At 35.1% G+C, this 15,690-nt stretch overlaps 1 protein-coding gene across 4 annotated transcripts in view; it reads right to left on the bottom strand.

Annotated features, from left to right (window-relative positions):
* The window catches only part of Septin1 (Septin 1), a 103,699-nt gene that overhangs the window by 63,366 nt on the left and 24,643 nt on the right, over positions 1–15,690 (bottom strand). For 2 of the 4 annotated variants that reach the window (XM_025296942.1, XM_025296944.1), the window contains 3 exons: positions 2,717–2,975; positions 2,168–2,533; positions 978–2,097 (listed from right to left, as the gene is read on the bottom strand). In XM_025296942.1, coding sequence (XP_025152727.1) covers positions 1,752–2,097; positions 2,168–2,533; positions 2,717–2,975 — 971 coding nt within the window. In that variant the 3' untranslated portion in view covers positions 978–1,751. Of the gene's footprint in view, positions 1–977; positions 2,098–2,167; positions 2,534–2,716; positions 2,976–15,690 lie in introns of those variants that run through there. The other 2 variants (XM_025296945.1, XM_025296946.1) reach the window with 1 other exon arrangement.

The raw sequence follows: 15,690 nt of genomic DNA, 5'->3' as shown, positions 1-15,690 counted from the left end.
GCCACTGTGGGTGTATGGCGAACTACGACTTATTATAAAAGGCAGAGATGGATTGGCAGAGGTGGCCCGATTAATTGGCCTGCCTGGCCAAAGGTCGCCTGATTTGATATCGCCGGATTTCTTTCTGTGGGGTTACCTAAAAGATAAGGTTTATCAACAAGTGCCAACAACTCGTAAAAACATGGTAGAATGCATAAGAAACGCTTACGCTGAAACTCCCGCAGATATGCTTCTATCCTGTGTACAGTCTTTTGAAAAAAGGATCAATAAGTGTATTGAAGTTGAAGGTAAAAATTTCGAACACTTACTCTAATTAATTGAACAGTGAGAGGCAAGGGAACTCATATTAAAAAAGCACCCCGATCTGTCAGAAGCAAGGGGACTCACATTAAAAAAGCACCCAAAGGGAACATAAAATTACTACGTCCTCGTCGTTGTTCCTGTGTAACGCTAAAAGTAGTTTCTCGGAAAAATTCAACGCTATCTATCACGAATGAAAAAAATTGTTTCAATAAAAATTTCACGTACAATCTAATTCTGCAATGAAAAATGTGGGTCCCCATTTGAGATTTGAACGTTATCACTTACCCTACCCCGAGAGGATGGGGGAGGGAATAACTTTTATTATGTTCTTTAAAAATATTGAACAGGTATTTTTTATTTCTCAATCCAATGATCATTTCTGGAGAATTGCGGAAAATATAATTTTTTGCGATTACAGCGCCATCTATCACGAATCAAAAAAAAAGTTTCGGACAAAATTTACGTGTTTTGTGGCGTAAAATCCGTATCTGCAATAAAAAATGGGGGTTTCCATTTAAGATTTCAAAGTTACCCCCAACCCCCACCCCCAGGGGATGGGGTGGGAGGTCGAGTTTGGTATCATTGGATGTTTCCCTTCGAGACTAACAACTTTCATTAACCACTTTTTTTTATCCAATGCATAGTTCTCGAGATATTTCAATGTCTTCAGATAAATTGTGCACCTTGTATATGGTGAGGAATCCTTAACAGAACGCCAATATTAGCGTTAGTTTGCTCGTTTTCGTTCAGAAGATTTTTGTCTAGGAAAAATACACTACAGTCAGGCCAGCCAATTAAGACGATCGATGACGATAAAATAAAAGCATTGCTCGAATCCAACCGCCATTATACGATACAGGAAATCGCTGAAAAGCTAAACATATCACATATGAGCATTGAAAACCATTTAAACTTGGATACGTCAGCAAACTCGATATCTGAGTTCCACACAAGCTCAAAGAAATTCATCTCATCAATATCAATAATTCTCTCCTAAAACGTGAGCAAAACAATCTGTTTTTGAAACGAATATTAATTGGCGATGAAAAATGATTTGTTTACAACAATGTACGAGAAAGATCGTGGAACAAACATGATGAGCCGCCACAAAACTTCTAAAGCAGACATTCACCAAAGAAAGATTTTATTATTTGTTTGGTGAAATTACAATTATTGTGATATGATTATTGTGGATATTGTGTTTTTTTGAACTGCTTAAAAGTAATCAAATGATTCAGAATTGTACTATCGTCAATTGGACAAATTACACGAAGCAATCAAGCAGAAGCGCTCAAAACTGATGAATCATAAAGATGTTGTTTTTCACCATGACACACTAGACTACATACATTGTTAGTCATCTGCCAGAAATTATTGCAGTTTGGATGGGATGTGTTACCATATCCACCATATTCATCTGATCTTGCATTATCAGATTACCATTGATTTCATTCCTTGCAAAATTCCTTGTAGGGAAAAAATTCAATTCTGATAAGGTCATCAAGCAGAACTTGGATCAGTTTTTCACCAATAAAATTCTCTTCTGGAATCATGAAGCTACCAAACAGGTGGCAAAAGGTTATTGAATTAAGCGGACAAAATATTACAGAATAAAATGTTTGTTTTGTATGAAAAAATCGCTTTTCATTTACATAGAAAAAACGACATTTTGCCAGTCTGATAGTATTGTTATGTAATGGGTAGCTTAAAACTCTACAATTTCTGTATTTAGTATTCTTTTCTATCTTGCATATTTTCAAAATTATTCGGAAGATCTGATCTTGTTTCCTCACTCTGTATAAATACAAAAGTATCGGATTAATTTGCACAATAATATCATATAATTACAATAAAAATAACTTACATTAGCATCGTTCTTAATTTAATAAAATCGCAATGATCAGGATTTTCAACTTCAACAACACCCCACGGATACAATCGACCCCGTACTCTCTTTCCTTTGACTTCAAGCAAGGTATTGGCACCACATACTGCAAATGGGACAGCCTCTTTTAATTGACGTACTTGTTCTTTGTAATCTTCATCTTCATCACTATCACAGTCTGGTAAAGGATATATTTTGATTCCATTGCCTTCAATCTCTTCCATAACTCTTTTTTTTAAACGTAATACTTCTTTTTTGGTAAGTACATCAGCTTTCGCTATTACAGGTACTATGTTAACTTTGTTATGAAGTTGCTTCATAAATTCAATATCTAATGGTTTTAACCTGTTATCAATGAAAAAAGAAAAAACTGTATTATTAAATATAAAATATAAAATATATAAATTAAATAAGTTTGTTAAAAAATAGATTTTATCTAAGATGTTTTAAGTTTCTAAACCTTAATAATAACCTAATCATAAACAATTAATTTAATTATATGCGATAATAAATTATGTGTGATCGTACCCATGACCAAATGGAGAGATAAAATAAAAACAACAATGTATTCTGTTGTCCACAATATTTCTTCTGTTTAAACCACTTTCATCACGAAGGAACCTCTCAAACTGATCATCTATATATTGAATGATAGCTCTGAAACTATCTGTATTATCAATTGCATCTCCATAACCAGGTGTATCAACAACTGTTAATCTAAGTTTAACGCCTCTTTCTTCAATTTCAACCGTTGAAGCGTCGAGTTTAACAGTTTGATTTGTTTTTTCTATTTAATAAATACAACAAACATATAATAAGTAATATATATAATAAATAATAATATACAAAATATAACTACAATATAAATATATAAAATATAAAAATATATAGTATACAAAATAATAATATATAATATATAAAATATACAGGACGTCCCATGGGAAATTGCTATTTTCTATTTCGTAAGTACAACAAATGAACATATAAGTGAATATATATAATAAATAATAATATACAAAATATAACTATATTACAAATATATAAAATATAAACATATGTAGTATACAAAATAATAATATATAATAGCAGGTTGTCTAAAAAGTATTGAGCCTTTTGCGCACGAGATAACGTTAGTGTCCCAAATCTCAAGGTATATGAGTCGCAGCAGGTCAGGCCTAACGTCATTTGACAGCTGACAGTTGAAGCTAGTAGATGTACAAAAAGTGTTGGAATTCTTATAATCAGACATAAGGTATTGCGCCGTGGAGATGAATGAACTTTCCGCAAAACTGCGCTACATTTTACAATTTTATTTCGATAAAGGCGCAAATACTGCGCAGGCCCATGAAGAAATTTGTGCTGTTTATGCAAGATATGTTATCAAAAGCAACAGCCAAAATATGGTTCAGTCGCTTTCGTTCTGGAAATTTCGATGTCTAAGATGCTCCTCGCAGTGGGCGACCACAGAAAAAGTGGATGATATTCTGGCAAAAGTCGAGCAAGACTGGCATGTAAGCAGTCATAACATCACCAATGACCTAAACATCCATCACCAAACAGTGTTAAACCATTTGGAGAAAATTGGCTACAAAAAGAAGCTCGATATTTGGGTGCCACATGATCTGACTAAAAAAAATTTACTCGATTGAATTTCTATCTGCGAATCTCTATTGAAACGTAACGAAATTGAGCTAAAAGTGATGAAAAGTGGATAACCTACGACAACAATGTGCGAAAAAGATCGTGATCGAAGTAAGGAGAAGCTCTACATTCTGTGGCAAAGCCCACACTGACGTCCAGGAAGATTATGCTGTGTGTTTGGTGGGATTGAAAGGGCATCGTGCATCACAAGCCCTTCCAATCACATCGAGCTACTGTCATCAGGCAGAACAATAGACTCGGACCTGTACTGTCGACAATTAGCGCGATTGCACCTAGCAATTCAAAAGAAACGGCCGAAACTGGTCAACAGAAAGGATGTCGTATACCACGCTGACAACGCCAGACCGCATACATCTTTAACGACCCGTCAGAAATTGAGAAAACTTGGCTGGGAGGTTTTAATGGCTGAGTTCCGATATTCACTGCCAGTACTGAAAATATATAGTTTGTGTCACGTATACTATAGATTTTCAGTACTGACAGTAAATATCGGAACGCAGTCAGTGTATACACCGTATGGCCTGGACCTGGCACCGTCAGGCTATCATTTGTTTCGGTCTCTGTAGGACTCCTTGAATGATGTAAAGTTAGTTTCAAAAAAGGCCTGTGAAAACCACGTGTCATAATTTTTTTACCAGAAACCATAGAAGTTCTATAGCGACGGGATTATGGTGTTGCCGGAAAAATGGCAGAAGGTCATCGAACAAAATGGTGCATATATAGGTTTCATAATGTTATTTTTAAATAACAATAAATGTATTCTTAATTTTCCTCCAAAGGTTCAATACTTTTTAGACAACCTAATATATAAAATATACAAGGCATCCCATGGGAAATTGCTAAAACTAAATGATTAATTCTCCCCTTCATGACTTTAAAACGGGCCTTAAGGTTAATATCACCCGGCTGAGCGTCCGCAGTTTCATTCTGGTTGTAATAGAAGCAAGACTGTGCGCGTCAAAATGAATCATCTGACAATGAAAGAAAAGGTCTATCTTATCGAGTGCTTCTTTTCAAGAAGAAAATTATATAATAGAGCTTATAGGGGGTTTCGTACTAAATATAGAACACATAAAATACAAGCAAAAATACACTGAAAACTTTAAAATTCATTAATTACTTAAACTTAAGCGTTATGTCGCTCCATTTTTTTTTGGCAATAAATCTATATTAAAATAATTTTTTATGTAGTTTTTAACAAAATTATCAATAATTTTATGCAATATGGAACTATCAACGATAGTAAAAAGTATAGAATTCATGAATTATTCAAACTTAGGTATTACGTCACTCCACTTTTTGAAAATAAATCTGCATTAAAATAATTTTTGTGTAGTTTTTAACAGAATTATCAATAATTTTACGCAATATATCAAAAATCGTAGACACGATCTACGCCAGGTACTTCTGTCTCTAGCTGTAGAAGAAAATATTGAAGAAATTAAGAATTATTTTGAACAAGATCCAAATGCTTCCATTCGTAAAGCTGCCTAAGCCCTTCAAATATAAAAAATAACAGTGTATACAGAAATTTTTAATATTTATTGAACATGCATATAAAATATCTAATCAATTGTTAACTGAACACGCTATGATGAAATGTATGGAGGAAATCTTCGAAGCAATCCATAAAGTTTATAGCATCCGAGTCATCGATTTGAGATATCCCAAATTTATTCAGAAAGGACTAGAATGGCCACCGTATTCACTAGATTTAAATTCATATGGCTTTTCTTTTCGGGGATATTTATTTGGGGGTACATTAAAGATAATTGTTATGTCGGAAATCCAAAAATAGTGCCAGATTTAGTAGCAGCTGTTAAAATGGTCGTCAGTAATATTAAAGACATGTTAAAAACATTTTTACGAATTTTCGTAAAAGAATTGAGTTTCGTACAAATTCAGATGCTGCGTACTTAGAAAATATTTATCATTAGCTTATTTGATCGTTAACATATTTATCATCTTCTCTCATCAACAAAATAAACTAATATACTAACATTTTTTCAAATTTTATTTATACCCATTAAAAACTGTAGACTTTCCTCTTTTCAACGCAATTTTTGTTTTTACAATAACTGAGTATATTCGAAAATGGTAGCTGATTAGTTTAAGCAACTTCCCATGGGGCATCTTGTATTATTATACGAGGATAGTTTGATAAGTCAGTGACTTTTTTAATAAAAGATATTTTTTTCGGCAAATAAGAGTTTTATTTCTCAACGTAGTCTCCTTTTAACTCGATACACTTAGTCCACCGTTTTTCCAATTTTTTTATTCCTTCCAAATAATAGGTTTTCTCATGGCCTTCAAAATAGGCGTTTGTTTCAGTGATGACCTCTTCATTCGACCCAAATCTTTTACCGCTCAGCCATTTCTTCAGGTTTGGAAACAGGAAATAGTCGCAGGGGGCTAAATCTGGTGAATATGCTGCATGGAGTAGCAGTTTGTAGCCCAATTTATGGATTTTTGCCATGGTGACTACACACGTGTGCACCCGTGCATTGTCCTGATGGAACAGCACTTTTTTCTTCTCCAAATGTGGTCGTTTTTGCTTCAAATCAATATCGAATCTGTCCAAAAGCTCTGAATAATATTCGCCGGTGATCGTTTTACCCTTTTCAAGGGTGTAATCGATGTGAATGATACTGCGTGCATCCCAAAAAACTGTGGCCATGACCTTGTTGGCCGACAGACCCACCTTGGCCTTCTTTGGTGCACGTTCACCCGAAGAAACCCACTGTCTTGATTGTTCCTTGGTCTCTGGTGTGGTGTGATGGATCCATGTTTCGTCTACGGTAACGAAACGGCGCAAAAACTCGTTCGGATTGCGGCTGAACATCGCCAAACACTCCTTTGAAATGGTCACACGGTTGCGCTTATGGTCGAGTGTGAGCAATCGCGGCACCCATCGCGCGGATAGCTTTTTCATGTCCAAATATTCATGTAAAATGTGATGTACCCTCAGTTGAGATGCCTACAGCCTCAGCCACTTCACGCACTTTCATTCTCCGATCGTCCAATATCATTCCATGGATTTTATTAACGATTTCTGGCGTGACGACCTCTTTTGGGCGACCTGAACGTTCGGCGTCACTTGTGCTGGTACGACCACAACGGAACTCAGTAAACCACTTCTTAACTATTGAAATTGATGGTGCAGAGTCCCCATAGTATTTATTAAGCTTTGCCTTGGTTTCGGTGATGGTTTTTTTACGCAAAAAATAATGCTTAATCAGCACACGAAATTCACTTTTTTCCATTTTCGTTAAAATTCACGAGGTTGTCTGCTTTCAATGGCTGTCAAACACTAACTAAATGGCGCAGCTTGCCCAAACTTGTACAGTAGTCTATTAATAGATGGCAGTTGACGGGAGCAGTGCTGCATTTAAAGTTACTGCGCGGAAAATTCAAAAAGTCACTGACTTATCAAACTGCCCTCGTATTATATTCTTATGAAAATTAGAAATTAAGAAAGGGACTCGTTCAAAAGTTTCGATAAAACTTAATAAATATTAGGAGTACAAATAAGTTTCCGCCGTTTGACAAAAGATGGCCCCACCAGAAGGTTATGTTGAAATTGTCAAATGTAAAACGTAATATCGTAAGTTTGGACATCTGGTAACAACATAACCTTGAAGTATTAGTGATTCCGTATCAGCATCACATAATTTTTTTCGTGCGAAGATGTCAAGTTTTGTGCCGAATAAGCGTCATTTGCGAGAACTTTTGATTTACTTCTTTAATTTGAAGAAATCTGCAGCTGAGGCGCATCGATTGCTTGTAGAAGCATATGGTAAGACTGCTTTAAGTGAGAGAAGTTGTCGTGAGTGGTTTCAAAAGTTTAAAACTGGTGAGTTTGACGTGGAAGACAAAGAACGTAGTGGAAGGCCGAAAGTGTACGAAGACACGAAATTGGAAGCATTATTGGAGGAAGATCATGCCAAACGCAAGAAGAACTTGCACTTACATTAGAAGTGACTCAACAAGCAATTTCACATCGTTGGGTAATCTTTTTTAAAATCGTTAAAATCGTTGGGAATGATTCAAAAACAAGGAAATTTGGTTCCATATGAACTGAAGCCGAGAGACGTTGAACGCCGATTTTGCACGTGTGAAATGCTGCTTGCCAGGCATAAAAGAAAGGGTTTTTTGCATCATATAATCATTGGTGATGAAAAATGGATCCACTACGATAACCCAAAGAAGAGAAAATCATAGAGACCACCTGGCCATGCTTCAACATCGACAGCCAAACCGAATATTCATGGAAAAACTCATGCTGTGTATTTGGTGGGATCAGCTTGGTGTCGTGTATTATGAGTTGCTCAAACCGAGCGAAACCATTACTGGAGCTTTCTACCGAACACAATTAATGAGATTGAGCCGAGCACTCAAGGAAAAATGCGCCCATTACTACTCCAGACACGACAAAATTATTCTCCTACATGACAACGCTCGGCCACATGTTGCAAAACCGGTCAAAACCTATTTGGAAACACTTAATTGGGAAGTCCTACCCCACCCGCCGTATTCACCAGACATTGCCCCTTCCGATTATCACTTGTTCCGGTCGATGGCACATGACCTGTCTAAGCAGCGCTTTACATCATATGAAGATACTAAAAATGAGGTCGATTCGTGGATAGCCTCAAAAGATGAAGAGTTCTTCCGACGTGGTATTCGAATGCTGCCAGAAAGATGGAAAAAAGTTGTGGCTAGTGATGGACAATACTTTGAATAAAACGTAATGTACCGTTCTTTCACAATAAATTCCTAATTTTTGATAGAAAACGGCAGAAACTTATTTATACTCTTAATACATTTTCATGTTTAAAGCATTTTCATGTTTAAAATGCGAAAATAAATTAATTTTCTAAAAAATATTACATAAAAAATATTGTTAAATATTTAAGTGCAGTTTTGTATTTGCTGGAAAAATAATATAAAAATAAATATTATTTGCTAATCTTTGTTTATTTCTATTTCTATAAATTATTTTTAAACATTTATAGGTAACATATTTTCTATTGTTAACTATAAGAGTGATATATTTTTCATTTCTGACTACTTCCTAGACAGCACCGGACATCCAATGGATGTACGTTTCATGTCCAATTTATATCCGTATGTCCGATTTACCGTCCGTGGATATAAATTGGACGTAACAAAGATGTCCTTATTGGACATCGGACCTGTAGGACGTCCGATGTACGTCCTTCGGACGTCCTTCAGACGTCCTATGTCCGAAGTTGTGACAAACGTATGTCCTATGGACGTCTTTTGTAAAAAAAATGGACATATAACGGACGTCCAGTGGACATCCGTGTGCTGTCTGGGTTAATATCTGCACATAAATTGATTTCAATCCATATACTAGAAAATATAAAATACATATTTCATACATACAATAAATTATACAAAAAATGTCAAGCTATTTTCTCCGAAATCATCAGAGATATGAACATGATTTATTTTTTTACATTAAACAGAATATGAGAACTAACTATATGCCCTTCGTTCGAAATTAGCTGTGGCCAATAAAAAATATAAAATTGGCAGCAGTGATAATTACTGGTACAACGTTCCATTTGCTCATCAATAAAACTAATAAACAGTTGATGCAATAATGATTCCAAACAATTTATTGATCCTAAAGAATTGATTTCAAAGAATTAATTAATTCTAAAGAATTAATTGATTTAAAATTAATAGATGAAGCGACAAATGTACTATTATTATGAGTATAGTTACAGTCGTGAACAAAGTTAAGTGGACAGGTATCATAAATAACAAAAGATTAATTTAATTTAACTAATGTCAAAAAATCAAACCTTTATTGCTTATTTAAATTAACGACGTATAATTTGACAAAATATAAAGAAAAACCAATTGTAATAAATAATATATTAGAATTTTTATTAATTAATGATAATAGTGTGAAACTGCACATGGTCAAAATTAAGATCAAGAGACACGGCAGTGTCTCGCGCCAGGTGCACGCGAGAGCGACACGACGCGCACGGGCCGCGAAACCGGCCGGGTTTCTTTACGCGAAGCACTTACAACAGAACGGTCGGGGGCGTCCTTCACCGATTTGAATGGGCATTGGATATGTTGTAAAGGATCAAAAAATATTAGACACGTATTTTTTTTATGTGCTTATCTCGAGGTTTAGGGGTTGAAATCACCCCTTGAAAAAAACGGATTTTTTCGTTTTTACCAAATATCTTCTAAAATATGAGAGATATGAAAACATAGTGAATGTAAGAGTTTTACAATATTTCATGCTCTTTGCACCTGTCAATTCAAAATTTTCAAAATATCAAATTTACCCTCCCCGCTCCCCCTCCACTCATTATTTTCACAAATTTTGAAAAATTTTGTAAGAACAAAAATTAAAGAGCATTGAATTCCAAATCCAACCATATATAATAATGTTTTTTTCCGAGATACGGACTTCTCGAAAAATAGATGGAAATGTCCGTGTATACCCGTAACACGCTATGCACAGCGCCTACCTCACTCGATAATATACGCAACACGTCCTCTTCGAATAATAGGTGATTAATACCGATACGGAGAATATGTAATCATAAACCATTTCAATATATAGGGTTTGTCGAAAGTGTGGAAACCCTTAAGTAATTTTTGTAAAAATGAAAATATCAAAAAACGGTAAAACACGTATTTTGATATTTCAAAAAAGCTACCCTATGACATGGATACCGATCATTCCCCACCTCTGGTACGCGGGGGTAAAAGGGGGTTGAAAATTTTTAATTGGACTAAGGGTCGAGTGGGGGCTCATTTGAAAGGTCTTTTCATAACAAACACATCCTTAAAATTTTAAGTCACTACGATCCCCCCATTAAAAATGGCGGCCGTTCAAAATTCGAAATTTCATGCACTTAGTGTTATCCAGGATCAACCGGCTACTTAAAATCAGTTGATCTCACAGCTACTTAAAATCAGTTGTTCTCACGGCTACTTAAAATCAGTTGTTCTCACTGCTACTTAAAATCAGTTCTCACGGCTACTTAAAATCATTTCTCACAGATCTTAGGTAGATTAAAAATTAAACGTTTTAAAAATGGCTGGCGAATTGTCGGAACGTGAAAGCATCACTACCTTCATGATGCGTGGATGGGGTGATAACGAGCGGTCGTATGCTGCTGTCGCTCAATTATTTAATGAGACGTATCCGAATCGTCGAATTAATAAATCCACTGTCTTAAAAACAATGGAACGTTTCAGAGAAACTGATAGCGTAAACAATCGCCCTAAATCAGGGAGATCTGCCATTAACGAAGAAAAACAACTTGATGTTCTGCAGACATTTATTGAAGGTCCCAATTCTACTATTAACAGAGCCGCTCAAACTCACGATATTGCTCCCATTGTCCGTTTGGAGAATTTTAAAGAAAAACAAGTCCCATCGATACAAATTACAATATGTTCAAGAATTGCAAGACGGAGATGTAGAACGTCGTATAGGTTTCTGTGAAAGAATTATTGCACTAATAGATGTCCGGCCCATGTTCCCTTATCAAATTGTTTTTACAGACGACGCAACTTTCACGTTAACGGGAGAAGTTAATAATCAAAATTTTCATTTCTAGTCAGATGAGAATCCGAATTGGGTGCGGGAAACTCACACATAATACTCACAAAAAATAAATGTATGGTGTGGAATAATAGATGGCTACTTAATAGGACCGTTTTTCTTTTTTTAAGAAAATCTGAACGTTCAAAGGTATGACAGATAGTAATCTACAAGTATGTAGATCAAATATTTCCTGCCATACGAAATATTTTTCCAAATAATTTCGAAGAAATAGGGTTTCAGCATGGTGGAGCTCCTGCTCATTTTGGTTTAGGGCCACGTCAAATTTTAAATGAGACTTTTCCATTACGATGGATAGGAAGAAGAAACAGAAATGAGGGAGGAGAGGATTGGCCACCTCGGTCACCAGATCTAACTCCTCTTGATTATTATCTATGGGGACACCTGAAGAATAATGTTTACAAAACAAAACCTGAAAACATCCAAGAATTGATACAGCGAATAAGGGATGAAATAGATTTGATACTTTTTGAGACGAATCGCAGAGCCATTTCTGCATTCTATCAAAGATTGGCATTTTGTCAGGAAGTAAATGGCAGCCACTTTCAGCATTTACTTTAACACACTGAGTAAAATTTATTTAAAAACACGGAATAAAAGGATTTGAATCATTAAAGAGAGATGACAGTTTTCAATCGTCTGTTTTGCAACCTATCACGACACATTCACACTTGTTTAGCCACAGGCACGCACGCACGCACGAACGCACGCACGCACGCACGCACGCACGCACGCACGCACGCACGCACGCACGCACGCACGCACGCACGCACACACACACACACACACACACACACACACACACACACACACACACACACACACACACACACACACACACACACACACACACACACACACACGCACGCACGCACACGCACGCACGCACACGCACGCACGCGCACACACACACACACACACACAAGGGATCAGATTCATGCCACTTCCACGCAGTTGATCCTGGATAACACTAAGTGCATGAAATTTCGAAATTTGAACGGCCGCCATTTTTAATGGGGGGATCGTAGTGACTTAAAATTTTAAGGGTGTGTTTGTTATGAAAAGACCTTTCAAATGAGCCCCCACTCGACCCTTAGTCCAATTAAAAATTTTCAACCCCCTTTTACCCCCGCGTACCAGGGGTGGGGAATGATCGGTATCCATGTCATAGGGTAGCTTTTTTGAAATATCAAAATACGTGTTTTACCGTTTTTTGATATTTTCATTTTTACAAAAATTACTTAAGGGTTTCCACACTTCCGACAAACCCTATATATTGAAATGGTTTATGATTACATATTCTCCGTATCGGTATTAATCACCTATTATTCGAAGAGGACGTGTTGCGTATATTATCGAGTGAGGTAGGCGCTGTGCATAGCGTGTTACGGGTATACACGGACATTTCCATCTATTTTTCGAGAAGTCCGTATCTCGGAAAATAACATTATTATATATGGTTGGATTCGGAATTCAATGCTCTTTAATTTTTGTTCTTACAAAATTTTTCAAAATTTGTGAAAATAATGAGTGGAGGGGGAGCGGGGAGGGTAAATTTGATATTTTGAAAATTTTGAATTGACAGGTGCAAAGAGCATGAAATATTGTAAAACTCTTACATTCACTATGTTTTCATATCTCTCATATTTTAGAAGATATTTGGTAAAAACGAAAAAATCCGTTTTTTTCAAGGGGTGATTTCAACCCCTAAACCTCGAGATAAGCACATATAAAAAAAATACGTGTCTAATATTTTTTGATCCTCTACAACATATCCATTGCCCATTCAAATCGGTGAGGGACATCCCCCACCATTGCCTTGTAAGTTCGAACCCTTCTATGTCCTTTATTACATAACGGTCATTTTCGAGTATACTATCTATAACGTATGGCCCTATATATAATGAAAGATGGATTTCATCACGTTCCGATTACTGAAGATTCAATTAAATTCATTTCTTTTGTTACTCCTGATGGATAATATGGGTATCTGAAGATGCTATTTGGGTTGGCTAATGCACCTACTGCTTTTCAAAGATATATTAATACCATCTTTGAATCACTGTTGGTTACAGGCAAAATACTTATCTATTTAGATGATATTCTAATTCCAAGTGACTATTGAAAAAGATTTAAAAATTATAGCTGAAATATTGGATTTATTATCGCAACATAAACTAGAGCTGAAATTTAGCAAATGGCGATTTTTGAAAAAAGAATAGAACTATTTAAGAGCTTAACTATTTAGGATACATTATTTCCGCTTCTGGTGTTACATCTAACAAGAGCAACGTAGAAGTTGTTCGTAAATTTCCCCAACCTCGTACAGTTAAGCAGGTACAAAGTTTTCTAGATCTTACTAGTTATTTCCGAAAATTTTGTAAACCTAACTTTGCTTCTTTCGCGGGACCATTGTATGATCTCCTTAAAAAGAATAAGCTTTTTATGTTCGGACAGAAGGAGTTGGCAGCTTTTGAATTTTTGCGAAATATGTTAGTAAACCAACCAGTATTAGCATTTTATGACTTTACAGCTATTACAGAATTACATATTGATGCAAGTTCGTATATCTGTGGCGCAATTCTTTTATAAAAGCAGAATGACCATAAAATGCATCCGATAATGTATTTCAGTAAATGTACCTCAGAGGTGGAAAGTCGATACCATAGTTATGAACTTGAGACTCTGGTTATTATCTATCGCTTTTGAAATTACGAAAAAATCCGAAAGTGAATGGATGAATAGGTTTTAAAACCTGAGTCGTTCTATCGCGGAATTTATCTCTTACCAGAGAAATAGGAAAAAGTAATACAAAATAATGGAAAATATTTTGACTGATTAATCAATTTATTTTATAATTGAAATAAATGTGTTTTTCAAGCAGAAAGGCGGATATTAATCGAAACATTTATTATTTATATTTTGAAATAGTTTTTTTTTATTTTTACCAGTAAAATTATTCTCAATAGATATTCGCAAATAATTATCGGGTTCAAAACTTGGATAAATGAGCGCGCGCCGGGATAGTAAGGAAAAAGCGTTTCGTTCGCAGTTGGGTCGCACTATAGTTCGTTCGAGCTATAGTGCGACCCAACTGTTCTAGCAACGATTACCGATGCGCGACGAGGGAAAGGACAACGTCACTGCTTGTGTACTTACTTCGCCGCTTCTACGTCTTGCCATATCGAATCTAGGTTTGCGTCCATAGCTGCTATATATTCGCGATTATGAAATTATTTTATGAGATTGTAAAAATAGCTTACAATAGCGTTCAAATATATTTTGACATATATTTTTTAGAGTTATTTGAATAAATTAATCATATATTTCTCTAAGGCATCTCTGTAATATAGTATCTTTCTTTTCTCAAGTATCCAACTAACTGAAATATTTGTATACAAACATAAGATCGTAAAAGTCAAATTTTCCGAAATGTCACAGTTAAAAAATACTTTGACACCGCGATTAAATATAATATTGGATACTTGAATAAGTTTCTGCTGTTCTTTGTCAAATAAAAGACCTGTGTTTCATGAGAAACAAAAAGAATAATTTATTCAAAGTGCCCATCGTTAGCTATAATTTTTTTCCACTTTTCACGTAATAAGTGGATTCTGCAATAGAAGAACTCCGGTTTTTTTTAAGCGAATCAATGTTCAAGTCAATTTTTGATATCTTCATATGAAGTGAAATATTGCTCAGCAAGTTGCCGGAAGGAAGTACATCGCCTTGTGGGTAGATATTTCAACAGGACAACGATCCGAAATATATCCAAAGATGTCAAGACATTTCTAGCCAATAAATTTTGCTAAATAATAATATAACTGTTTGTCAACATTTACGATTTTCAGTATTTCCATTATACTTTATTAATCGAAAATGAACTTATATTGTTATAATATAGAGTATGTATTGTTTAAAATATGTTAATAAAACATTAATATTATTTTGTTCACATGTAATTTTTCAAATAAATGAGTTGTCAAAATATTTTTGAGTGCTATATATATTGAAATTATAAAAATAATTTATATTGATATCATAAAAAATTCTGCGATAACAAAAAAAGAAGAATCAAAAAAAAAGAAAGCCATAAAAATCAATGGAATCTATAGAGTATCTCATTGTTTTCTATAGTTTACCGTACCTTGTTGAAGAATATTCAATCAAATAGCTAAATATTTCATGCGTCTTTCCAATTTTCTGATAAGAT

The sequence above is a fragment of the Harpegnathos saltator genome, unplaced genomic scaffold, assembly GCF_003227715.2.
Source record: "Harpegnathos saltator strain DR-91 unplaced genomic scaffold, Hsal_v8.6 scaffold163, whole genome shotgun sequence".
NCBI classification, from domain to species: Eukaryota; Metazoa; Arthropoda; class Insecta; order Hymenoptera; family Formicidae; genus Harpegnathos; species Harpegnathos saltator.
This window is presented reverse-complemented; position numbering and strand designations above follow the sequence as displayed.